This window comes from Scylla paramamosain, chromosome 20, assembly GCF_035594125.1.
Source record: "Scylla paramamosain isolate STU-SP2022 chromosome 20, ASM3559412v1, whole genome shotgun sequence".
NCBI classification, from domain to species: Eukaryota; Metazoa; Arthropoda; class Malacostraca; order Decapoda; family Portunidae; genus Scylla; species Scylla paramamosain.
Window position 1 is genome coordinate 10140592 of NC_087170.1, and position 25903 is coordinate 10166494.

The following is a 25903-nucleotide window of genomic DNA, read 5'->3' on the forward strand; positions in this document are numbered from 1 at the left end:
TGATTCTTGCAAGATACATATGTAAGAAAGTACCCATTTGATAACTTAATGAAAATGAAAACCATGTCATATGATGATTTCATTTAGCCTACAATAATATTTATGTACTATATATTCCACACTTAACATATCAACATGAACTCTGATGACCACTTCATTTGATTCAGATCATTGAGTACCAGCACAAGTGACTAAGGAAACAGCTCAGGTTGAGGAGGCTTTGAACTGAGTGGGTCTGCAGAGAATCCTAGACACACAGATGATATGCATTGCTCTTGTGATGCAGAAAGATATCAAACTTTATGATTCACAATTTGTTTCACTATTAGACGCAATATAACACATTTACACAGCAATCCAAAATGTATGGGTATGCTTATAATAATGTAGCCAAGACAATACAGTTCATTGTTATATTCTTGTCTACAACACACTAGATACAATTCCAGTAGACACCTGGAGATGCCATAAGTTAATTTCCCATTGAAAAAAAAAAAAGCCAAAAACTGAAGAAAATAACTTAGATACACAAGTTAATGAGAGCAAGAAGCGTTAGACTGGTGAGGTCACATTGTGGTCAAGGAGACGGGGACACGCGAGTGACATGGTGACACAAGAGGGGTTGGTCAAAGAAAGACTGTGGGGTCTTGTGTGGCTAAAAGAATTATCATGTTGGCGAGGAGGACAGACAGGGGTGAGAAGCAGAGAGAGAGAGAGAGAGAGAGAGATTCGGGAAGATACAACTGAAAAGACGTCATGAGACACGGACAAAAACTGATTATTATTATTATTATTATTATTATTATTATTATTATTATTATTATTATTATTATTATTATTTTATTATTATTATTATTATTTTTTTTTTCGGCCGCTTTCACTGACAAAAATAAATATGAAAAAAAAGAAAAGTGACTAACAGATCAACTAGTTAAATAACTAGCTATAAAACAAACAAGCAAACTAACTAAATAGATAAATAAATAACCAAACAACCATCCAACCAAACTAACTAAACAGAGCAGTCTCTCCTGAATCACAGCAAGGTAGCACGTTCTCCCAGAGTGGAAGTAAACACAACAGAAGTGCTGTGGTGGTGGTGGCGGTGGTGACATGTTGGCCTCCTCTGTGTTCATTGAGCCCCGCAGCGCCCCCCGCACCGCGCCCCGGCTGGGGAGGCTCGTGTGAGGTGCTGGGCTGACATGTAACGTGATGTGTGGCCCTAATATTCCCTGTGGCAGCTGACAGAACCCACCTCCCGCGGCCCCTGAGGTAAGTGCGGGCAGGTCAAGGCTGAGTTTGTGTGCGGGGGGAGGATATTGAAGTGACAATAGCGTTTACGTCTGAGGGCTAGGTTAGGTTTTGATTCATTCACTCCATTAATTTCATAGCTACATCCTCCATTAAGTACATCACGGTTTGAAATAAAGCATCCCATTTTGCCCAGGAATAAATAGTTACTTTCTCAAAATTAGTAGGCTAAGGTTATTTCCATTATATTCCGTGTGTGAGTTTACCAGCTGGGGATTTTGGAATCAACCTTAATCTATTAATTTGAGATATTGCTTCTGTTGGCATTATTTCTTATTACTTAAAGTCAGACCATGTTTTCTCAAAATTTACCTTTATGTCTTAGCAAAATGGCCTTTCCAAATCGTGATTTATGCAATGAAGGAATCAGCAATGAAATTAATGAGCTTAATCAATCTAAACCTAACATTAATTAATTAACCTAACCAAGTTTTTGAATGAAAATGCTGATGTGTTATCTTACCAGCTTGTATGTATCTTTACAGGATTGGCTCAGGCTTGTTGTTCCTGCTATTCAGACCAGACTATCACGTGTTTCTTTAAATGTTATGTATATTATATTTGCATACACTCTTACACTCAACACTTTCCCTGATTGTGCATTTTTTTGGGGGTGGGAAAACTATTCTGTTTGCACTTCCTCATCTCCTCTTGTGTTTTCTGTTGTGTCCTCTTATTGTTAGATGTTCTGCTTGACATGTCTTCTGCATTTACCTTTTCTCTTTCATTACACATTTGTAGAGCATAGTTACAACTCCTCTCTTTGTGTGTGTGGCTGAGTAGGTATGAGTGTGATTGGTTCATGTAAGGACTATGATGGGATGAAATACTCGTCTGGTTTTACTCAGCTGGTAAGGAATCTCTTGATACTTGAAGAGATTAGAGTTGGGAGTCACTGAGTAGAGACTGCCAGTGTAGCATTTAGAGCGGCACTCTCCCAAGAAGAAAATAATGAAAAGAAAACAAGCGTGAATCTTATTACTTACTTACTTACTGATTACACTGACATGACCATCAAGACTAATACATCCTAGTTGGCTTTCACTGTCCTGCCACAACAACACAAAAGGACAAGCAATTCATGAAACACACACTTTGCAGACAAAATGAAGAAACTAAGGCGAGTCATCGGTTCAGTAGCAAACTTGACCAGTGGCAGGAGTGAGGAGCAACCGTCAGCCAGCACCCCGAAGCCCAGTGCTCTGTCTGCCTCCCGTAGGAGTGTGTCGGGACCTCTACACGAAACAAGGTGTGTACTCAGTTCATGCAGGCCAGGGCTTGTTAATGTCAGAAAGAAAAGTCATAGATTCATTATTATAGATGCAGAGTTTAAGGTTTCAATTGTTGATATTTTTTGTGATATTTATGTCTTTTGTTGTGTGTGTGTGTGTGTGTGTGTGTGTGTGTGTGTGTGTGTGTGTGTTTAATGGTAGAGTGGTTTTGTTTAAAGTTTATTGGTATTTTTGGACCGTTTACTTCCATCGTATATGATAGTACTGTGTATTTTCTGTGATCAATGAATATCTATCTTACTTATTTACATCTCTGTTTGTTGGGTGCAAAGTTTATTTATTTACATTTTACTTAATGATAAATTTGTCTACAAGAACCCCAAAAATGCAGATTTGTTTTGAGTTAACTTACAGTTAAGACAGAGAGATGAGAGAATATTTATGAGTTACATTTTCAGTTGTTGTTAAGTCTTTGAAATCAGAAATTCCAGGATCATAATTTTGATACATCATTAAGGAAGTTCATGTTACTGAGTCTGATTTTGTTGTAGTTAATTAGTTTTATTGATGAAGAATTTTAGTGCACATGAAGCTTAACTTGAACTGCACCTATATTACTCCAGCAGTCCCCAGAGAGGCTCCTACTACAGCTATGAAACCCAGTCTCTGGACTCCTTCAACAGTGGGCTGTCCTCCGGTACCTCCCAGGTTGACCCATACAGCAAGGTGGACAAACACTTCACCAAGCTGCACAAGTGGGCCTATCTGGGGGACATCAACAAGCTGAAGAAATTCATCAAGAAAGTAAGTCTTGAAGAAAAGTTCAAATTCAAAAGAAGGCATTGGTTCTCAAGTAGAGTTGTGGATGACTGATGTTAGTGGTGAGTCAGTGGGGAGCTGGAAGAGGTAAGACAACCATATGGAGAGGGGTAATTGATTGGCATAGATATTAATATATTGTACAGGGTGTGCGTAGGCTGGATATACTCTCATCATGCAGGTACCTGTAGATGCCCAGGACAGTGAAGGCAAGACTGCCTTACATCATGCTGCTGCTCAGGGGCATGGTGATGCTCTGCTCTTCCTCTTGGGCAGCAAGAGTAATGTGGAGCTGAAGGATAATGCTGGTATGACTGCCTTCCTCAGGGCTGTGGAGAAGAGCCAGCAACACATTGTTCAGATGTTGCTCCAGAGAAGAGTAAGTTTTGCTTCTTGTGTTTCAGAATTCAAGACTTGGAAATGTGACCAGATTCCAAACTGGACCAGATATAAATCTGTTTAACTCAGGAGTCTACTATTGAATAATATATTTATTTTACCTTAAATTTATATTAAATCACTGGTATTTTCATGCATTTATTCTGATTTGCAAATGTGACTTATTTTCAGGTTGACATGAATGTTACTGATTACCAAGGCAATAGCAGCATTCACCTTGTGGCCAAGACAGGAGCAACTGATCTTCTCATCATGCTGCTGGAGTGTGGCAGTGACTGTGACTCCCCCAACACTCTGGGCCGGACCCCTCTCCATGTGGCCTGCACTGAGAACCAAGAGGAGGCTGTGGAGGCTCTTCTAAGGCACGGGGCAAGTGTGAATGTGGCAGACAAGGAGGGAGTGACACCTCTCATGGTAGCAGCCAAGCTAGGCAGTGTGCCCTTGGTGGAAGTTCTGATAGACAATGGTGCCAACATTTCTCCTGTGGATGCCAGCAAGTGGACGGCAGCTGACTATGCTCGCTTCACCAACCACAACCAGTTACATCACCGTCTGAAGACACTTCTGGATAAAGAAGGGGGAGTGTCCTTGATTCCTCAGGGTTTGCTGAGCGTTAGTGATGAAGGAAGTGATCAGACAGAAGGAGCAGCTGGAGGAGTGATCAAGAAGCCCTGTGATAATGAGGAAGAAGATGCTGCTGACAATTCCTGGAGTGACACTAGTGATGTAAATTCTGTCAAGGAGAAACCCAAGCTCAATCTGACAAAGTTTCTTCCATCCTCTGATGAATCCACTGAAAATGTCGTGCCTGCCATCACAGAACCTCCTGAAGGTGCCACGGGACCTCCCAAACCTCCCCGTCTCTATGCCAGTTCCTCAAGTCTTGCCTCGGACAAGCTTGTGATAGGGAGGAGTGATGATGTGCAGGAGAAAGAAGATAGTGTGAAGGACAATGACTCTTGGAAATCGTCTTCTGAAGATGAGAAGCCAAAAGTTAAAAACCTAGGACTATTTGTGGGAAATCTTGATTCTAGTAGTGAATTAAGGAAATCCAAAGAGGACAGGGAAAAAGATCCTATCATGAAATCAAGGGTTGGTAGGGATGATCTGATGCTAGAATTAGGTCTTAATGACATGAAATATGAGGTTTCAGATGAAGATATTTCTTTTGAAGAGGAAAAACCAGATCTGCCTTTGGAGGGAACACCCACCAAGGTTGTAATTAGTCCCAGGAACAAGACCTCCGCAGAGCATAAGCAGAAGTGTAGCGGTGAGTCTGAACACACACCTCCTTCATCTAAGCCACTTGCCTCAGCAAATTATCACAGTAACAGTCCTGAGAATAAAAGCAGTATGAGGTCAGTGTCCCCACCATTAAGCTCTGTAAGGAGTGGCAACAGTAAGTTCTCTTCCCCAGAATCTCTAGTCAAGTCTCCAGCCAAGAAGTCTCCAAGGAAAATTAAGCCTCACCATCCAAAGTCCAGTATATTTGATAGTGACAGTGATGAAGATGAGTCTGCCTCATCTCGCCCACACAGGAGAAAGAAGCAGGAAGTGGCGTCTTTGACCAAGCAGGTGGCTGTTGATGAAGACTCTTGGGACAGTCCCAAATCCAAATCGCATGGCAGTAAAGGATCAAGAAAGTCATCTAAAGACAGCAATAGTCTGGACAGCTTGCCTGGCCATCAGAAAACAGACAAGGTGAGACCAATCAGTGGAAAATCACAAAAGAGTTCACAAGAAGCACAAGGCAGTGGTGTCCTACTTCCCCCAGCCAGCGGGGCCGGTGGCTCATGCACTAGCACTTTATCTACTGTGGTGGGGACTTTGGGTCGGGAGGGAACCATGCAGGAGGTGGAGGAGATGTGGGAAGCGAATCCCAGGAGGAGGAAACCAAAGTCTTCCAGTGGCAGCAGCAGCAGTCCACAAAATTCTGAAAGTTCACACAAATTAGATGACAGTACTGGAAAATCAAAAAAGGAAGATACAGTCAGGGCTGTGGATGGAGCATGTTATAATATTGGTAGTGCAAAGAAAGAAGCACACATTGAGGCAGAAGGAGATGGACATGGTGATAATGATGCAGGTGACAGTGCCAAGGTGGATGTGGACAACGGAGACACTGCCCAGGACGTGAGTGATGATGACTTTGGGTCCAGTGGAGTGGAGGACCTGCTGGCCTCCAAGGTGAAGGCCACCAGCCCTACAGTACAGCCCATCAATGCAGTCAGAGCTCTGCTTCTACCAAAGCAAAATGTGTCTAAAGAAGAGCAAAGTTCACAGGAAAAACAGCAGCAGTCTTTCTTATCACAGAACAAGTCACTGGCCTCCAGGAAACAGAAGAGTCTCTCACCCTCACCAAGAGAAGAAGACAAAAAACAAAGTACCAGAGATGCTCAGGCTCTTGGAGGAAAAATTCCATCTGTGGTGTTTGATGGTGACAAAACAAGTAAGAGTAAAAAGGAATCCACATCACCCTTACCCCTGTCTTCCTTGGATGTGGTAGTTGTGAAGGCACCACACAAGGACAGCCTGAGGAGTGGCCTGGGTGGTGTGGTACTCAGTGATGAGGAATCTGTTGCCTTGGAGCACCTGGCCTCACCTCACAGCCTGGAGGAGGGAGAGGATAGGATGTCAGTCACCTCAACTGAGACAGAGGAGAGTGCCCACATCAATGCTGGGCTGAAGGACTCCCTGCTGGCCCCACTCTCAACGCTACCTGACATATCCAATGTGGGCCAGCTGCAGGACCTGGTGAGAGAGCTGCGTCTCAAGTTGGAAAAGGAGTTTGGCCGCAGGAAGGACTTGGAGGCTCGAGTCTCATCCTTAAAACAGCAGGAGAAACAGTCAAGACTTCTCAGTTCACAACAGGAGCAGAGTTCCCATCAGATGCAGCAGGAGGTGAGCAGGAGAGTTTGGTAGGAGGTGATTTTGACACATGCTCAATAAGTTAAAATTCTCAGTTTTGCAAGACAGTTTGTAACCAAATTCCTGTCGCCAGATATCTAGCCTGATGGCACGAGTCAAGCAGCTGGAGTACCAGGGACGCACAGAGCAGGACTCCTCACTGCTCAAGGACCACACCCTACAGGACGCCCAGCAGAGGTGCTGTGAGTTGGAGGAGCAGTGTGGGGCTCTCCAGATGCACGCCCAGCAGCAGGAGCAGATGGTGAACTCTCTCATGGTTCAGTTGCAAACAAAGGAAAGAATCAACCTCACCTTACAAGATAAATTAGAAGAGCTTTCCTCTCAGACCAAGTGAGTGAACCAGTCTTACAGTAGTTACAGTATATTCAAAATTTTCTCAGCTTGGTTAGAATTAAGGTTCACTCTTATTAGACACCCTTACTTACAATTCTCCACTGAATGATTGAACTCTGCTAATCACATGCCTTTTCAATTATTTTATTGACAAATAGGTTGGTGATTCATTTTATTCTACTTTCTGGAGACTCTGTGAAATTGGGATGGGTGAGTTTCTGTATGTAAAGTCATAACTTTACATATTATTATATTGCAGGTATGTTTCAATGAAAAGTTGCCAGACAGAGGATTTCTTGATGGCCATCGCACCACGTGAGTCAGCACAAGCCCAGACTGACTGGGTGTGCCTGAGTGGTGGAAAGGACAGGCAGACACAAGCCACACCATCAGTGTGTGAATCCTTTTCCCAAACAGAAGCAGCAGATTCAGAAATGAAATTGAGCCATTTAGGCTCTAGTCATGAACTAAAAGTTTATTGTAATGTTGAAACTAGAACTCAGGCCATACAAACTGAGCCTGAAAATATGAACAGGACTGAATGCAAAGATGTTTCTTTGAGAGACAGAGGAACCCAGTGTGAGAGGGTCATTATGGTGCATGCCAGTTGTCAAAACACCCCACAGAGAGCCTTTAAATCCTCTCAGACACAATTCATGGGAAAGTCTGCTTTTAGCCAGACAGATGAGGTTGGCCAGGATGGCTTTGGTGTGCAGAAGAGTACTGTAAGTGACTCATCATGCCAGACAGTTATCTTCAATAAGCAGACTGGAATTCAAACAGAAGCAGTGAGTTTGGCAACTCCTGCAAATACCACAAATGCTGTGTCAGAAACTAATTCACAGGTTCATGTGCTTACTTCATCACTGGAGAATGCTCTACAAGATATCTCACATGATATAAAATCTGTTTTGAGGTCCTCTGAAGATGGTCATGTGTCTGCAGTGGAGGAGATCAACAAAGCTCTCACCAGTCAGATGGGGATGCTGGCCAGCACCCTCAACACCACACTGCAGCACACCACAGAGTCGCATAATCATGAGAAGCTGGTGGAGGTTCAGGAGGGAATCTCTCAACTGCAGGACACATTGCAGACACAGATGGAAGTTGTGAAGGAACTGTCAAATGAACCTTCCCAAGCAGATCTGCAAAACCTTCACCAAACAGTTGAGAAGATAAACCTAGATATGAAATCCACCTTAGATAATCTTGACAGCAGAATCACTGAAGCATTACAGAATCAAGCATCAAGTCATCTTGAACAGAAAGCTCTCATTGCTTCACTTGTCGAGCAGAAACATGAAAACAACAAAATTCTAACAAATCTCTCTGGTCAGCTTGACAAAAGAAATGATGATGATACAGAAAGATTTCATGATCTCAAGCAGCACATTGCTGCCCAACTTTCAGAAATCAAGAAAGTCATTGAGTTATCCAGTGTGTCAGATGACAGTGGTGTTTCTGGAAACTTGACCAGAGGTGTAGTTGAGAAGCTGGACTCCATAGAAAAGTCCCTCATTATTCCTGGTGGAAAAGGTTGTGTCTCAGAGGAACTGTCAGGAGTGCAGTATGGCATGCAGCAGCTATCTCGTGACCTACACAATAACATGAAAGCACTTGAGGAACTGATCAAAGCTGTAAGCACTGACTCCAGACATAACCAATCTGCTTTAATGGAGCAGACCAAGACAATCACTGACAGTAATGACCAGCTCACAACACTTGTAAAGCTTAGGTTGTCTGAAGCAAATTCAGATCTGAGTGAGGCAATAGAAGAAAATTTCCGCATAGTTCAGGACCACCTGCTTCACCTCCAGCAGACAGTGGTGCAGAGGATCAATGAAGTAGCAGAACACATAAGCATCAGTGAGGACAAGAAAGCTTCCAATCTAACAAGACAGATGATGGAGATAGTGAGCCAAGTGTCTGGTGTTCACAGTGGCCTTGCACAGTTGCAGGCCAGTGTGGAGAAGGCACGCAGCTCACCCACACCGGGCAGCCTAGTGGACGAAGCTTTTGTCTCCTCCTTCAAAACCTACCATCAGCAAGCCTCAGAAAGCTTCAAGTATCAGACTGACAGCATCATTCAGCAGCTGGAGAAATTACAGAAGGAAATTCATAGTGGTGTGATACAAGGACAGAATGCAAAGGACCAATCAGAAGTGAAGCTCTTGAGGGAAGCTGTCAAGGAAAAAGAGAGCGAGTTGTCTACCAGACAGGCTGCTTGGGAGCAGCTGCAGGAGAAGATGAACCTACAGGTCTGTTAAAAAGGGATTGTTTTCTATCTTCTTTTTGTGGTAATGTTTGATAGATTGTGCTTTTTAAGTGTGAAATTATATATATATATATATATATATATATATATATATATATATATATATATATATATATATATATATATATATATATATATATATATATATATATATATATATATATATATATATATATATATATATATATATATATATATATATATATATATATATATATAAAATTTCACACTTAAACATCATTTACATTGTGAAATAAATATAAGGCAAGCACAAGGTAGTGTATTATGATATAGCAATAGCAGTATATGTTCATACTTAGAAAATATTTAATTATGGTTTTTGTTATTATTACAGAAAATTTCTCTGGCATCCCTCCAAAGTAAGGAGGAAGAGTGGAAGGTGAAGATGGAGACTCTTCAAGATAAGATGCGTGACTTGACCTCAAGTCTAAAAGAGAAGGAACAAGAAGTGCGGCAGGAGGCAGCCAAGAGTGCAGCCCAGAGTGAGGACACGGTCAAGCTACGCCAGGAGAACTTCCGCCTCTCCTCTGAGCACGCCAAGATGTCAGCGGCACTGCAGGCTGAGCAGCACCAGCGGCAGTGGTGTGAGGGAGAGCTGCAGGAGCTGAAGAAAGCTAAGGACATGACAGAGAAGAGGATGCAGGAAGTAATGTCTTATGTCCAGCAGTCATCTCTGCAGCGCACTCCCCCAACAGGACGGGACACTGATGAGGATGACACCCTGGCAAGCTGGAAGCAGGAATTGAAGAAACTTGAAGTGGAAAAGAAAAAACTTGAAGAGAGGTGTGCTGAGCAGGAAAGTCGGGCACACCAGCTAGAGTTGCAGTTGAGGGAAGCAGAGGTGGGTCTAGAGCTAGAGAAAAATTCCAAAGTTGATCTGGAAAAACAATTAAAGAAAGCAAAAGAGTTAGTGACAAAACTGCAGAGGGACCTGAGTGACGTGAGGCAGCAGCAGGAGGCTGTGCGGGACATTGAGACTCAACAGACAGAGCTGGAGCTGGAGATCAAGTCAAGGGAAGCTGCCATGGAAACCTTAAGAAAAAAACTTGAAGCTGTAAACAAAGAGAAACTTGAACTCAAAAACACCATCATGGAACTGAAGGAGGAGAAGCTTTCATTTGAACTGGTCAAGCAGGAGAAGGAATTTACTGAACAGATGCAGAGAAAAACAGAAGAGCAACTGCATGATCTACAGAAGAGGATATCAAGAGATTATGTATCAAAGGCAAGTTTACAAGTTATGCAGAAGGAACTAGAAAACAAGTATCAGTTGGAATTGAGCTCCAAACTTGCTGAATTGAACCACATCATCCAGGAGCAAAACAAGCAGCAAGAATCGTTGACCAAAAGCAAACACTCTCGGGAGCAAGAACTGAAGAATGAACTCAGCAGGAAGTCGGAGGAGGTGATCCGATTGAATGCCAAGCTGAGTGTGCTGGATGAGCGAGGCGACACCTGGCGGGTGCGGCATGACCGGCTGCTGGCTCTTTACCAGCAGCAGGCAGACCTCAACCATAGCCTCACCACCACAAGGAAACACCATGACGATCAACTCTCCATCAGTTTACAGGAAATAGACAAACACTTGAAGGTATACATAAGAAGAAAACAGTGACAGCTAATTCATGTCATTACAAAATTTTCTATTGATTTAATGAAGGAATTGGTAAATACATATACACTTTACTATTCTCATTAATAATTGTAATGAAAACCATCACTCTGGAGCACTTATGGCTTCATAAAACTCTCCAGATTAAATAGACTGTGTAATTTCAGACTCCACTGGCAACATCCTCATTCATTGGGCAGCTCACTCCTCCTGTGTCTATGCAGCTTCCTCCCCCACCAGCCAACATTGATAGCTACCACTATACTCATGCAGATGTCCTGGACCGCACCCTGCAGTCCTACCTCAACTCCTCCACCACATCCAGGTACTGGCCATGTGTCATATATCATAGTTTTGCCCATCAGAAATAGCATCGTTGTCACTTCACATTTCAACACCATACATTTTCATAATCAGTGCTAGATGTTTAGGACATGTTAATATGGTAGACATTGAAAAGGATTAACATGACAGCATCCCTGGAATTATTGAGCTAGAATACAATATAAAACCTATGAGAACTTATTTACATCTAAAGAAACATTGATACTATAATATCCAGAAAAAACTGTGAATGGTCATCTCAATGTAAGGAGGCTGAAAATATTGAGTTTCTTTATCCCCACCAGGCACAGCATCACTGATGATAAGCCACAAGCCAAGATATCACCACTGCAGCCATCCCCACAGCACAGCCAACACCACAGTAGAGTGCCGGATCTTGAACAGTCCAGAGATGAATATGTGGACCTCCTCAAGATGAAGTATGGGATTTAAGCTCCACTCAGTTCCCCAAGCACCAGCGGCCTTATATTCTTGGTAATGATGTTTGTGTGAGAGAGCAAGTGTATGTGTGTGTGTGTTGTGTGTTCATTGGTTGTGTCAGGGATGAAAAAGTTGATGCAGTGTTAATGTGTAGCATCTTCAGGTTTTGGTGAAGTTATTGAGCAGAAAGCAAGTTTCATAATTTTAGAAAATGGAATTGCAAGTTGTCAAGTATAACATTTCTCAGTTTCTCTGCAAAGCATCAAATATTAACAAACCTGCATAGTGTTTGGTGGTTGACAGAATGGTCTGCATTGGCTGTCTTAAACTCAGTCATGGTGAACTGACACAAGGATAAGAACAAGTGTGAAGGCCTGAATGTTTGCTGTATCTCCTGAAATGTTGGACCAATAGATGCATGTTGTATAAGTGTAATGCTGTAGTGAATAAGTAGGGACCAATTCTGTAGTTGTACATGGTTTGTATAGTATGCTGAGTTTTACTGAACATATTTATACTAAAATGTGAGAGTGTATTAGTATGTGAAGTGCCTCGTCACAGTAAAGATGTCTGCGTATTATGCAGAGTTCAGAGGCCATTGTATGTTTTTATTATTATTGTTATTATTATTATTATTATTATTATTATTATTATTATTATTATTATTATTATTATTATTATTATTATTATTATTATTATGCATAAGAGTATCATCATCATCACTATCATCATCATTATCCCTCATCACATACAAATCAAGGTGAAGGGTCCATATTGAGCATTATTCATTGCCACTGTTAGTGTCATTTCTCTCACTAATGTACCAAAAATGTTATAGCAGGTCATGAAGCACCCGTTGTCTGTGTCTGGCATGGCTGACTTGTTCAGCTTGTGCATTTTCTGTAATTTTAAGATTATCCTTGCTTGCCACATTTAAAAAAAACTTGCCATTTATTTTTAAAACCTGATTATATTGTAGAAGTAATAAAGTAGCATGTGTTTTGTAGAGTAGAAGTGACAGGTTAACAATACTACAGGTAAATAAGTGCTATATCCTTGCCTTAGTGTAGTATTCTCTAGGGAATTTGTGCCTTAATGTTAAGACTGTCCTTGACATGAGCAGCTTTGATCCACAGTGTGTATATTTCAGCACCACTCACACAACCACCATTCACCTACAATCTTCCTCTGCCACCTAAAAAATCTCTTCAACTGTGATATTATTGAATTAGATACTTATGATCTGATGTTAGTTTATTTTTATGTTAAGGGGAGACTTGATGACTTACAAATAAGTAATGATGAAAAAAGAACTTGAAGGACATCTTTTAGTTACTGCAGTGTGTAGTTGGTCAGTACCAGTGAATCTCACCTTGTTACATGTGATATATAACATGAAAAGTTGTGTTAATATTTCCATTGTTCTGAATACAAGTAATGCATTTGTCCAATGTTCCACTGTAAATGAGTTCTGGTTATCATAAGCCAGTGCCAAGAGGGTGGATGATGCCTCCCTGCTGCACCTGCAGGGGAAGGATACCACAACAGTGCCATGTTTTGGCTTCATAATGTGTTCTTTCTCAGTGCCATAAACACATCAAGGGAAAGTTTAATTATAAAAGGAAAGTGATTCCCAAAATGTGCTATAGGATATAAACAGTGTTAGATGGCGTGCATAATTTCAGCTTGCTGAATTTATGTCTGATGAGTGTCCTTGTCACTGGAAGTATTCAAGATGGTCATCATGTCTGCTGCAGCACAGCTGACACAACCAGTTTGAATGCCACCTTGACAGGCACTTCATGGAATTGAACTCAGCATCCTTTCATTGATGAAAATTAGTCATAAAACATCTGATGTTTCCTAAGACACACTTTGTGATGTTGCCAAACCAAATTATCTCGGGTGTAGGCTTAAGAAATAAAAACGCTACTGGAAATAGAATACAATGGAACCTCGGTTTTTTAACTTAATTTGTTCCTGAATGCCATTCGAAATCCGAAACGTTAGAAAGCCGAAACTATTTTCCCCATAGGAATCAATGTAAAATAGATTAATTCGTTTTCAGATACCCGTCCACCATGTCTTAGTGACAATGACTGATGCTCCCATTGCTAAGATGGCTGCTCCACAGCATCTCCAGTTTAGAAATTTTCAATCCAGAAAGGATGCAATGAATGAACTTAGTAACAGAACTAATCAAAAGATATTGTTTAGACCATGCAGGCATTCTCTTTGTCTCCAGTCAAGTGCAAGAAGTCTTATAGAGTGACACAGAGAGGAGCAACCCACTCACTGCCAAAATGAAGGTGATCAATTTGCTGCAGGGAAAAGCTACTGGAAAAATGCAGTTGTGCAGTAGTGATGGTGTTGTGGGTCATAGAGCCACAGGAGGCTTGGGATTACTCCTGAGCCGTGAACCTTGTTTGTTTACATTGAGGTTCTTCAATAGGATCACATTTAACTTATTTCAAAGATTGAATTACTGTCTTACCCTCCGTGTTTCTCCTCCAAATATATAAAAACAAAGGAAATATTTGTAGAAACTATGAATTAGTAATAAATGGCAGCTTTTGCTATATGTTGTAGTATTTGAAATCAAGTAACTTCATTCAAAAACTGAATTATGATACAGCAACTGAAGCAATTATGAGTTAAAATTTTTGTTTGAAAACCGAGTTGTTCAAAAAGGGAGACATTTGGTAACCGAGGTTGCACTGTATAGCAAAATGAGAATGATTTTGTTTAGTATTTTAGTTTGAAAAACCGAGTCTCCTCTTAAATGTGCTGTACACAAACAAAAATGTGCCTGTTTGTTGAAATTTTAAGCCAGTCCATGTTAGAGACTTCATGGTGTACAACTCCATTCTGTGATATGCTATAGTAAGTACTGGTAGTATTTCCTCTTACTCTAAGGTGTTCTTATTTTGTCTATGCATTTGGTCATAACACAAGGGACCAAGCAACATGTCATCCACTTTGTAGGAAGGCATGTTAGGTGCTGTTTTTTTTAATAAGTTACCTAATTATATTCACAAGCCTCCATTTGTACATTAAAGAAAACACATTTAATATTGTGTATTTTTATTGACACAATAGAAAGTATTTTAGTTGTGGAGTTAGCTGCAAGTTTAGGCCATATAGTATTTATCAGTCCATCCATCTATCCATCCATCCATCCACACACACACACATTCTTTATAAATCCTGTTGTTTCCTCATTCATTAGACATTCCTAGCTCACTACGGTCTTCATACAAATCACAGACCTGTCTTGGTAATTTCAAATTCTAACTTGTCACATACATGTTCTAATGAGATCAGTAATGCACGTGACATTCCTGCTATGTGGTTATTGCTTTAAAACTGCACATATGCACACACACACACACACATACTGGGATCATTGTTATCATTTTTATTTTTGTATACATCAGCTTGCCTTTGTGAACAAATTTTAGACAACCCCCTTGTACTCAATGCCTGATAATTCTGCTGTCACAAGTAGAAGTGGTAATGTTTAACCTATTCATGGTCTCAGTATCTTGCATGCTTCCCTTGACACAAGATCACAATACAAGTTAATGACTTGCACAGAATCGAATATATCTGATCCCATAATTGTACTGGAGCTACATGAGGTATTCCACAGCGTTCATGTCATATGTATGCAGTATTCCTTAGTCCTATGTAAAAGCTTAGGCAGTGACAACTTACTTCATGTTGCCAATAAGATGTTGAAAGTTCTTGGAATGTCTTCCCACTACACTGTACAGTAATGTCACATTGTGCTTATCAGCTGCCACCTGCATCACACACTGATTATAGCTTCTTTCAAATATTTAGTTAAAAATCTATCTATTAAGTCAAATTTTCTTAACAGAATCTGAACACATCAAAATTATTGTAACAGACATTTACTCTGTTTACTCCTTGGTCTGCCAAAACAACTGTGTTGAGGCTCCCAACACTTTGCTACTAATAAGGTTCCTTGCATTTGTAATGTTTCAGCAAAATGTCATTTGCTGACTGAAAGTGGAAACCTCTAACCTGTACATGAAAATGTGCCACATGGTGGAGCTTCTACATGGTTATTGCTTCTGGTTTGGGTTCTGCTACACTAGTATTTACTGCCAGTCACCTGGGTTGGGCACCTGCTGCTGATTCAGTGCAGGACTAATTTGAATGAACCCACAACAGGTGATCTGTAGTTATTAAAAAGTAAATCAACATTCCTGAAATACAGGTAGTTAATCAGTCTTTTAAAAATCTCCAGTACACTCATAAGGAATTCGTCATCAGATTTAAACAAGCATCAGCAGATTTGAAGCTAAAGTGTAGCTTCACAAACATCATTATTCAGGTGGAATTCTTATTGTGAGATATGGAGTGTTAATACTTATGGTAAAATTTTTGGAAAAGGCTGAGTGGGAATATAGTTTTTTTTTTCAGAGAATCCTAGCAGGTTGATGTGCAAGACTAGGCTGTGCAGGGATGAATGTTAAACATGTCTTGGTGGGAGCCAAAGTCTATCACTAGATGATCATCTGTCCTAAGAAGAATTAAACTCGGAGGAAGATACGATAGCAAGTATAAGTTGCTCATGTCTTTCAAAATGTTTTCCACATCAATATGATGCATAATTGTGTCACTTGTTCATAAACAGTCAGTAGTTTACTAACTCCAAGAAGCACGAGAACTTGCTAAAAAGCATTTGTGCACACTTACTCATACTGGCCTTTGCTGTCTCTTACAAGCCATCCACAAATTAACTACTACTAGGATTATGAGATGAATGGGAACCTTGCACAACCAAAACTCTCAAAATATATTTTCCAGATACAATAAAACTAATGTTTTTAAAAATAAATATTAAGAGGTATATATATGGATACATGTATAGTTCATCTTTCTAAATATTCTCCACTATATATGTTCAATAATGCTGCTTTAACTGAATATTTGGACACTGCACATCACAAAATATGCTTATTGCCTTTCATGGTAGGCAAGACAGTCTTACATCCACATATATTAGTGAAAGACAAATGTTTCAAATACCAATTAATACTATAGCAATCACAAATTAAAATATTATTTTATAACTCCATGACACAATGAGCCACTACATTAAGGTTTCAATGTAATTTTAAAGCACAACCACTTTTGTCAGGTCAACTAAACATTATAAAGGCTGAAGGAATGAAACTGTGGGAAACAAGAACTTTTGAAGTTAAAAGCACAGATGCAGACTGTTGTTATCAGACTGAGATGAGTGTACATCACAAAAAGATGTGAAAGGAGGCCAACACAATCTTGGCTCAAATATATTTACAACTAAGTAAATTTTATGAATAAACATAGCTATACAGCTGAATATACCACTTAATTCTAATAGTTTATAGACTGACCAGACAGCTTTTCCTCTGACCTCTATGAAGTTACTAAGCTGTTATGAGCACCAAAATGGAGAAAAAGACATTTATACATTACTCCTCCAAATCATCATTTCCATTTGTACCATCAGGCTCGTCAATGTTAAAAGTTCCTCCATCCATCTGTGGACTTGTTTCCGGTAAGGCTGCCCCATCCAAACTCTCAGGAATGAAGGGTGGAGTGTTCTGTGGAGGTAATGGTGAACTGTGACTGGTGAGAGGTGTGGCTGGCTGGGTTAGTGTAGGTGAGCTTGGTGAACTCTTTGGTGCCCTTTGCTGTGTGGCTAGTGGTTCCCCTTGCTGTGTGGTTAGTGGTGCCCCCTGCTGCAAGGTTAGTGGTGCTCCTTGCTGTGTGGTTAGTGGTGCCTCCTGCTGTGTGGTTAGTGATGCCCCTTGCTGTGTGGTTAATGGTGCCCCTTGCTGAGTGGTTAGTGGTGTCCCTTGCTGTGTGATTAGTGATGCCCCTTGCTGTGTGGTTAATGGTGCCCCTTGCTGAGTGGTTAGTGGTGTCCCTTGCTGTGTGATTAGTGGTGCTCCTTGCTGTGTGGTTAGTGGTGCTCCTTGCTGTGTGATTAGTGGTGCCCCTTGCTGTGTGGTTAGTGGTGCTCCTTGCTGTGTGGTTAGTGGTGGTCTCTGCCATGGTATCTGTGGTATCCCTTGTTGGGTTAGTGGTGCTCTTTGCCAGGTTGTTACTGGAGCCCTCTGCCATGTTGTTAGTGGTGCCCCCTGCTGGCTTGTGGTAGGAGGCCTCTGCTGGATGTGTGGTGTGCCAGACTGTGCCTCAAAGTTCCTCGCGTAGGGTACAGTGTGCTGAGGCACGGGTGGGCGAATCCCCAGCTGAGGGGATGGAATGGTGGGAATTCTTGAGGCCACCATCGGGTTTCCTGGGTTGGCCATCAAATGAAAAATTAGTAAAAGATACAGTATAAAGTTCAGCTTTTATGTGATATTAGAAGAAACTGTACAACACCTCAAACCTTTCTGTCCCTTCTGGGTATTGCCTTGCTGTGGCTGAGGTGGACGCAGACCAATGATCTTGATATAATTTGCTGGCACAAGTCCTGCACTGTTACCATTGGATGCCAACAACCACCCCTGAATACTAGGCTGCTGGTCTTTTGGTGCCAAAATAAGCTGCTGTCCAGTAACAAATGAAAGCTCATTCCTTGTTTTTGCCTGAAATATCAACAGTACTTTTTAGAATTTACAGCATTCACAAAAATTCAGAAATAAAGCTTCACACAGTGGCAGTCTGATACTGCCATCATGGTGGATAAGTACTATTTTTACATGTTGTTGTTAAGACATAACACATGTATGCACTTGCTTCTTTATCTTTGTGGTAACAAATGGCCTTAACAAAGGAGTGTGCAACAGATTGAGGCACTAAAGTAATGTGTGTTTAGTGACCTGGAAGGGATACTGAGCCACTGCTGCATAGTGCTCCTCTTGGCCCTTGATCCAGCCTTGTGCCTTGGACTTTGTGGGCACCAGTGAGGACAAGAGCCGCCAGATGAGGTAAGGGCCACCAAACACAACACCAAGGAACAACACTATTGGCCAGGATGACTTAGAGGCTTTGATATCAGACTCCGTTATTTGCTGAGAGGCACCTGGAAGACTGCTACTGGCGTTGCGCCACACTGACTCTAAGCTTGGATCCTGAGATCTCAAACCTGGAGTGAGGGGAAAAACATGTCTTTAATGGGATTAGGTAAGGAGGTAAGACAAGATGTGCTGTGCTGTCTTGTCTTGCCTACCTATATTTCACGAAGATATCAGCCCAGTGTACATAACCATAATCCACCATCATGAATTTAGCAACAACGTGAATGATTTCATACTATATTACCAATAAAATTAGTAAAATGCAAAGTCTATCCAGTGAATGCTGCTGTCCCATACTGTCTCAAGTTGGCAAGAAAAAAAATGTCATCATTGAACTTTGGATATAAAACAGTAAACTCAGGAATTAATTACCAAGAAAAGTACAAAGAGTCATCTTAATGAAGAGTCTATAATTTTTGTTACTATTTCACAAATAGGTGTGGAAAGTAAAGGGCAAATTATCCCAAAACTGCAAATCCATTATGTATCAGTCAAAAACAGATCCCAGTGTGAAGGGGAAAAAAAAAAAAAAAAAAAAAAACTGAAAAAGGCCACTCACCAATCAAATACAGGAGTCTATGGTACAGCCACCGCAGCGTCCGAACAATGGCGAGTGCGGAAAATATTTGAGCAAAGTGTGACTTCATCCTGTTGAAGTGGTCAGCCACCCCAAGCACGGCACGGAATGTACTGGTGAAGCAAAGCCACAGTAAATATTTCTACAACTCACTTTCAATACTGATAAATTATGAACAAGTCAAAGAAAGAAAGACACAGTAAATAATTATACCACTCAATTTCAATCCTGGTATTTCTAAAAGACCAAATTATGAATAAGAAAGTTTGAAGCCTTGCCTGTAGACTGCATGGTAAGTGGACTCCAGCATCATACTGACAGAACCAAAGGCATGAACAATGCTCTCTATGCTCTGGAAAGCTTGCCTGGAGCTGTTCTCTGCAATCTGAAGAAACCTGGATGGGGTACAAGGATGAAAACTTCAATGAATTTTATCTATAAATATCTTTATTTTTATCTGCTTTTCATTGGGAAGTACCAGAACAAAGTTATCCCTTTTGCTGCTGTGGTTATCCTGCCTTACCATTCTGAGCACTGTTAAAATTTATTCCCCTCAGCAGTCAGAAAAAAAGAATAGGAATTTAATTCTGTCTTTTCTAAGGTACAAAACTTTTGAGACTGTAGTACAAAAATGTGTCTTAAAAGTTGTAGGGAGTTATGATAAAAAGAACTGTCAGGTAGTGAAAGTATTAGAGTTAACCGACATGTTTTAACTGACATAATCAAACTATATGACTTTTATACACAAGAATATAAAAAAAATGGAAGCATATAATTCTATCACCAAAGTAGAAAAAAATATGGTACAAATCTCAAGTTCATGTCAATCAGAAGTAACTAAAACAACTATGGCACAAATGTCACAGCCTACCCGTTATCATCTGGTAGGTCTGGAAGGCCACCCATCCCATACTGGCCGTAGCCCCTGTAGGTGCCCCCATACATCCCACTGCCGTACATCCCCATAGTGCCATAGCCACTGTATGCTGGGCGAGGGTATGTGTTGTATGAGGTCATGGTGGAAGTGGGCCGGGGTGGCAGTGGTGGGAGGGGGGAACCCATGCCACCACCCCCACCATTCCCCGGCACCATGTAAGGGGAGGTGGAGATGAATCTGAAAGTCATGGTTATTAGTCAGTCTGCTGAATGCTGATTCTGTTTATAAAATAATTTATTCTGACACCATCAGTTATATTCTGCAATTAATTTGCTACAATGTTAAGCATGTATATCTCAAAGTAGTGATTTTACAAGCAGTCTAGGCAACTATGTGGGTTAAGGATCAAGCTGGATTGTCAGGAAAAAGGTAAGATGTAACTATAAGAAAGTCCCCACCACTCATCTTTTTCTTCCACACCAAATTGTCATTAGTGGCTCAACCAGACACAAGACAAATTAAACCTCGAGCCACCAGCAACACTAATGGCATAATAACATTTACTTAACCAAGACTTATCATATCCATTTGCTAATCTATTTCGAAGTGCAACATGTCAATACACAGGCTAATAGGGACCAAAGACTCAAGACTAGTCCTAACTACCCCATGCAACCTTTCCATCACAGCACAGTGTCATTTCTCCCTTTTGAAGATTGGCTCAAAGGTGCATTCCAAACAATATACATCAATATACGTGGTGCACAATGCATCTTTTTTTCTGCTCTCTGGAATTCAAAATCAATATAAGACCAACACTCCTGTCTCTTAATCTAGCAGATAGTGAGATTAACTTATTTCACACAGTGACCCTGACTCGTCCTAGAAGTACAAATATTTCCGCCTGCTTCTTCCTGGGTCTGGAAGAAGCAATACTAATAAAAAATACCTCATTTTCCTGCCTGACATTGCAACGGACGCCAGAAACTGTAATGAATACAAAGCATTATAGCCGCCACAACACAGGCACTTGGACAAAACACTCACGGACCATGAAACGAGACTCGAAACTAAACCACCATTACGTAACCAGACAAGCACTGTTATCACCACTCATCAACACTCCAATCCACCTAATTACATACGAATACTTTACTGCAAACACTTGCCCACGCGTCTAACTCAGGAAGATGAAGAAACAAGAGGGAGTGAGTGAGGGAGGAGGGTCATTAAGTAGGAAAATACAATGAGGATCTTACGAGGGGGTCTGGTCAGGCTGGTAATTGGGCTGCCGGTGGTTCACGTCTCCCAGTCTCTCCCAGGGCTTCGGGGGCGCCGCCATCACCTCACTCCTCGCTGCGGGTCACTCATAAACCACACACAATCTTCCCTGTCCTTGGTCACTGTGGGCCTGTGTATATGTACCCTGAGCACCTCATCCACAGACTGCTCCGCGCTGGTTATTCCTCTAGCTTGATGATAATTTTTAGCTTTTTTAACGGGTTTCGTTTAATGTAATCCTCGTAGTGTTTTCAGCAGGCGATTTTTTCTTCGATTTCATACTCAATTTTGGCTTTTCTGAATTTTCTCTTTCCTTTCTTTGCGAAAGTATAATGCACCTCATTTATTTCTTCTTATTTTGTGTGTGATAATTCTCATCCATGGAGCATTTGTGGTACGAACTTACGCTGCGCACTTATGGGATTAAATATTTGTGCAGATATATATATACCAACTGATTCCATTATCACAGCAATATTATAACTTAGAATTAAACTAACTGTATCAAAAAAATAAGAATTGCAAAATTTGTTATATTAAGATGTAAGGTAATTAGTGAAGTTGAAATATACTGATGTCGATATTTTTGGTCATACGTGTGGCAGCGGAGTGTGAATCTTATGATCGCCGCTCACTCAGTGGTCATAACACACTCGGTGAGGATGGACTCAATATCTGTGTCTTTCTTCGTCAAGTCCCTCGTTGCCGGGGGTAAGTATAAGTCTGGGCATCACACTGTATGAAACCCTCGCTGGAATACAGGTAGCAGGTCCCTGAGTGGTCGGAATGGGCGTGTTTAGCCCCTGTGTGGTGTTCCCTTTAGAGAGGCGGCAGGAGAGGGATGCTGTAAATGTCTATGTTATGAAATCCTCACGTTTCTTAGTATCCTCTTTACCCAGAGTCTTAAGGCCGCGGTAATGGAAGCACTGTGGTTAACCAATGCCATGTACCCCATAACTAAAGATCTACGAAGTGAACAGAGATAAGTGTGATGTAATGTGATCTTACTCTTCTGGTTAATCTTATGAAAAAATAATACTCGAATTTTTTGCCGAAAAAAAAGTTTTCTGAGAATTATCAGTATCTCTCGGAAGGAAATTATTTTAGTATTAGATTAGTGGGATGTAGTTTATCGACATTATATCCTTTTCATTATGCGAGTATGTTCACAGATTTCCATTATCGTATCATGTTGACTGGGAAACTGTATAGTGATCCTAGAGAGAGAGAGAGAGAGAGAGAGAGAGAGAGTGTGTGTGTGTGTGTGTGTTTTGACAGAACATATAGTTGCCTTACGCTGTGGCTGTGCAGAGTTGCGGGATAGCAAATCTTGTGTTACATTAAGTGAGACCAGTTCTGAATGGCAAGTATTTAGAGTCAGAGCGGCGAGCAGGAGTAAACACATACACCCACATACACACACACACACATACACACATTTTTCTAGCAAGACTAGGGATTGCAGCTGATGCAGGGCAGTGTGTCAAGAAGGAAAACCTGTTTGTAGCATCTCTGTGACTGTGAAGGGTTAACAGTACTGGAGTGGGCGCCGCGTGGCTACAGATAGCTCACGGGTCACCAAGAGACAGGATGATGGGGAGGTAACAGCAGTACACTCAGTAGGAAGAGGAGAGGAAGAAGGGGGCGGGAAGAGCGCTGGCAACGGGACCCGCGGGGATGTTCGTTCACCTCACAACATATGGCGGGACTCTTGTAATGTTTGACACCATAAACTACGTATTTATCACCATATTACAACTTTCATACTACAATTATGCGTTATATATGTGTGGAAATATGTCAGGCTGGCTTTATACACCCGTCCCTGTGTGGCAAGAAAGATATACCTCGATATTTCCTGTGTTGTAAGAAGTGGTGGTATGAGTCGAATAATGTCGCCAGCTGACACCTGTGCCTCTTCACGCTCGTTGCTTGCACCGCTGCGGTCGCTGGGTCTGGTGAGAAGGACCTGTTATGTTTAGCTCGGGACTGTAATGTAGGAAGTATATAATATAGTTTTTTTGTGTGTGTGTGGCGTTGAAACCGGTAATTCATGTTATTCGGTTCGTTGTTATGTTATCATTAAACGCGAAGATGAGATGGTGTGGATATGTAATACGTGTCAGACTCATTGCAAAGATTCACTCTCTAGGTATATTGATTGCTCCTGCTCTTCCATTGCAGGCAGCCTATTTGTGTGTTTCCTTACCACTAGTCTGGAAAATAATCTTTGTCTTCAGCACTTAACATCCAAAATTTGCCTGTCGCGTTTTGGTGTTCACAAATTCACTGTAACCTTGACCTTTGTGAATGTTATGGGTTAATTTCACGTGATGCAAGAAGTATTTATTTCTTTTATGTACCTACACACCAAGAACTTCCAGCCCTTCTCACTCTGTTTCTTGATGTTCCTATTTGGTAACTTGTCTTGTAACCTTCATATTATAACCTCTGACTTCCATCTCATCCGCACATACGTTACCTATTACTTCACATATATTTACGCTATTGTAGACTGATTGTAACTGACTATACTGTACATTCCTATCCATAATTATATATAAAAAAAAATTATTCACTGCATAAATCTTTGAGCCACAGTTGTTGATTTGGTGCTTGTAATACATGCAATTCAGCAACTTCATCTGTCTGGACTGCTCCTTGCACTGTAACAGCACGCAGCAGCTCATGCATGGTTTCCCCTTGAAGAAGATGGGAGCAGCGCGGGGCGGCGTCCTGTGAAGGATTGGCTGGTTGATGAGGGAGGGAGGTTCTCAAGTCTTACGTATGTGGACTTAAGCGTATTCGAATTAACATGGATGCAAGGAAGTGAGGAAAGCCGAGGAAGAGATGGTCTGAGAGAAGTGAAGGGGCGGGGAGTCTGAACGGAGAAGACGTATCCAGTAATGTTACATAACTAAGATCTATGTCATTTTTATAGCATATACACACGCACAGAAAAAAAAAATGTTAGTTAAAAATTACCTCCTCCAAAAGTTTCATGTTCATTGATACTTCACAAGTCTTTTTTTTCGGCAAAGTGCTCATCTACCATTGGTTTTTTGCAAGGCCAACAGGCACTGACGAACACCAGGAAAGCTCTCAGTCACGTCATGTTTTTTTTTTTTTTTATGTAGGAAGGATACTGGCCAAGGGCAACAAAAATCTAATAAAAAAAATGCCCACTGAAATGCCAGTCCCATAAAAGGGTCAAAGCAGTGGTAAAAAATTGGTGGATAAGTGTCTTGAAACCTCCCTCTTGAAGGAATTCAAGTCGTAGGAAGGTGGAAATACAGAAGCAGGCAGGGAGTTCCAGAGTTTACCAGAGAAAGGGATGAATGATTGAGAATACTGGTTAACTCTTGCGTTAGAGAGGTGGACAGAATAGGGGTGAGGAAAAGAAGAAAGTCTTGTGCAGCGAGGCCGTGGAAGGAGGGGAGGCATGCAGTTAGCAAGATCAGAAGAGCAGTTAGCATGAAAATAGCGGTAGAAGACAGCTAGATATGCAACATTGCGGCGGTGAGAGAAAGGCTGAAGACAGTCAGTTAGAGGAGAGGAGTTGATGAGACGAAAAGCTTTTGATTCCACCCTGTCTAGAAGAGCAGTATGAGTGGAACCCCCCCAAGACATGTGAAGCATACTCCATACATGGTCGGATAAGGCCCTTGTACAGAGTTAGCAGCTGGGGGGATGAGAAAAACTGGCGGAGACGTCTCAGAACACCTAACTTCATAGAAGCTGTTTTAGCTAGAGTTATGTGAAGTTTCCAGTTCAGATTATAAGTAAAGGACAGACCGAGGATGTTCAGTGTAGAAGAGGGGGACAGTTGAGTGTCATTGAAGAAGAGGGGATAGTTGTCTGGAAGGTTGTGTCGAGTTGATAGATGTTGTCCTTAGGGCCAGGGTAAACACAGTCCAGGCATATCTACATGTTGCTGTATGTTGTTATCTTCCCAGTGTTGTACAGACTGCTGGTGGTGTCTCATCCTGTAAGTGTGTGTGTAGCGGTAATGCAAGTGAAACATTTTCTTCAGGTGTGTCCATTTTGGTCAAAATTTTCAAAGGCAGCGGCCACCATGACATGGTCCCCTCCACTTTCAGTACCCCAGGATACTGAAATATCCTTCCTTTCGGTCCAGTGAGCTGAGGTTAGAGCCAATATTACCAATATTATATACTACTACTACTACTACTACTACTACTACTACTACTACTGTTGTGTAATTTACTATACATATATCTCTTAGAAAAGTCACACTTCTCTCGTACCTTGACCTGACTGTCTCCGACCTTCCCAGGTGCGCTTGTCCCGCGCCCTCGTGCTTCACAGAAGCCCCCACCCCCACAAAAAAAAAAAAAAAAAAAAAAAAAAAAAAAACGAAAACAGTGTATATTTCCTAGAAGAAAAGACAAACAGAAGGCGTAGGTATT

At 41.3% G+C, this 25903-nt stretch overlaps 3 protein-coding genes across 6 annotated transcripts in view; 2 read left to right on the forward strand and 1 right to left on the reverse strand.

Moving 5' to 3' along the window:
* Nucleotides 1–1018: 1018 nt before the first annotated feature.
* Nucleotides 1019–14767, forward strand: LOC135110282 (ankyrin repeat domain-containing protein 26-like). Of its 3 annotated transcripts, none has more exons than XM_064022449.1 (10): nt 1019–1272; nt 2413–2560; nt 3170–3347; nt 3544–3741; nt 3933–6662; nt 6763–7019; nt 7282–9280; nt 9653–10909; nt 11098–11255; nt 11560–14767. In XM_064022449.1, exons 2-10 carry the CDS (start codon nt 2418–2420, stop codon nt 11705–11707), a joined length of 7068 nt encoding a protein of 2355 aa, XP_063878519.1. In that variant the 5' UTR covers nt 1019–1272; nt 2413–2417; the 3' UTR covers nt 11708–14767. The 3 variants fall into 3 exon arrangements, with proteins under 3 accessions (XP_063878519.1, XP_063878520.1, XP_063878518.1); XM_064022450.1 differs by having other exon boundaries at nt 3227–3347; XM_064022448.1 differs by having other exon boundaries at nt 1020–1272; nt 3167–3347.
* On the reverse strand, nt 14763–21696 carry LOC135110283 (peroxisomal membrane protein PEX13-like). The gene is made up of 7 exons (XM_064022451.1): nt 21452–21696; nt 20187–20429; nt 19594–19710; nt 19298–19428; nt 18541–18806; nt 18108–18306; nt 14763–18014 (listed from the first exon to the last, which is right to left on the reverse strand). Exons 1-7 carry the CDS (start codon nt 21532–21534, stop codon nt 17185–17187), a joined length of 1869 nt encoding a protein of 622 aa, XP_063878521.1. The 5' UTR covers nt 21535–21696; the 3' UTR covers nt 14763–17184.
* Nucleotides 21697–22058: 362 nt separating this feature from the next.
* LOC135110284 (solute carrier family 25 member 16-like) overlaps nt 22059–25903 on the forward strand; it is a 19153-nt gene continuing 15308 nt past the window's right edge. For both annotated transcript variants that reach the window (XR_010273175.1, XM_064022452.1), the window contains exon 1: nt 22059–22184. Coding sequence is in view for 1 of the 2 variants with exons in the window: in XM_064022452.1 (XP_063878522.1) it covers nt 22094–22184 (91 nt within the window). In the remaining variant the exon portion in view is untranslated. The remainder of the gene's footprint in view (nt 22185–25903) is intronic.

Bases quoted from the DNA above. Each gene is read 5' to 3' on its own strand.
- LOC135110282 (XM_064022448.1), top strand. From the start codon at position 2,418: ATGAAGAAACTAAGGCGAGTCATCGGTTCAGTAGCAAACTTGACCAGT. The intron at 9,281-9,652 runs GTCTGTTAAAAA...TTATTATTACAG, and splicing joins AGGAGAAGATGAACCTACAG to AAAATTTCTCTGGCATCCCT. The intron at 11,256-11,559 runs GTACTGGCCATG...TATCCCCACCAG, and splicing joins AACTCCTCCACCACATCCAG to GCACAGCATCACTGATGATA.
- LOC135110283 (XM_064022451.1), bottom strand. From the start codon at position 21,534: ATGGCGGCGCCCCCGAAGCCCTGGGAGAGACTGGGAGACGTGAACCAC. The intron at 19,711-20,186 runs GTAGGCTGTGAC...TACCCCATCCAG, and splicing joins GACCTACCAGATGATAACGG to GTTTCTTCAGATTGCAGAGA. The intron at 19,429-19,593 runs GCAAGGCTTCAA...TTGCTTCACCAG, and splicing joins ACTTACCATGCAGTCTACAG to TACATTCCGTGCCGTGCTTG.